Genomic DNA, 829 nt, shown 5'->3' on the forward strand with positions numbered 1-829 from the left:
GCCGTGATTGGAGTCCTCAGCGTCTCCGGAGTGAAGGTTTCACCCTCTCTCAGCTGGTACAGGGCCAGCTCGCCGGTTGTATACTGGAACACGTACCCGACATATCCTGACAATAATTTCAACTCACCACGAAGCAAAGCGTTCGGGGGCTTTTGAATTCTGCAGAGTTGCATGGTGACTTTTTTCGGAGCTCGAGACAAGGCTGACTCCTCGCTCAGCATCACGGGTACGTTACTGATAACGCCGTATAATTTTTTGATAGGAATGGATGATGTAGCCATTTTTCTCTCTCGTTATTACAGGTTGCTTGCTGAAGGAAATGATTTTTCAGAGGTACAACACAGCAGAAAAGCAGAGCGGTTTATAAAGCAGTTTAGTCAGAGAGGGGGGGTGAACAGCCGCGAGGTGTTTTGCACCCGTTTTTGCACCTCTCTTACAAAAAACACAGCGCTGTGATGAGGAACATATGGTATAGGCTCTGTTTTAACCATCTAAATAATTACCCCCAATAAATAACTCAGACATCCGTTGTCTCATGTTCCCCATGGGTCAAAATGTGCAAAATCGCTACTCTGTTTTAGCTGTATGTCCATTTTTGTTTTATTCATCTCACACTACATAATAGCGGCTGTGTCTTTTTTAAATAGCTGTTTCGCACCTCTACAATTACTCAAACCTAACTCAAGGACATCTGTCGTGTCCTCTTTTGAAACTAAATATCTGGTCAACTCTATACTTTCTATGCACCATTTGTTTTATTCACTATGTAACATTACAAACAGAAACCCCAATAATAATGGTTATGTCTTTTTTAAAATAGCTGTTGTCT

The 829-nt window shown here is 42.2% G+C and overlaps 1 protein-coding gene across 1 annotated transcript in view; it reads right to left on the reverse strand.

Moving 5' to 3' along the window:
• Window positions 1–221, reverse strand: part of acsf2 (acyl-CoA synthetase family member 2) — a 25,439-nt gene extending 25,218 nt beyond the window's left edge. Inside the window, exon 1 of the mRNA XM_020604644.1 lies at window positions 97–221. Coding sequence (XP_020460300.1) covers window positions 97–221 — 125 coding nt within the window. The remainder of the gene's footprint in view (window positions 1–96) is intronic.
• Between the last annotated feature and the right edge of the window lie 608 nt (window positions 222–829).

The sequence above is a fragment of the Monopterus albus genome, unplaced genomic scaffold (assembly GCF_001952655.1).
Source record: "Monopterus albus unplaced genomic scaffold, M_albus_1.0 scaffold67.1, whole genome shotgun sequence".
Taxonomy (NCBI): domain Eukaryota; kingdom Metazoa; phylum Chordata; class Actinopteri; order Synbranchiformes; family Synbranchidae; genus Monopterus; species Monopterus albus.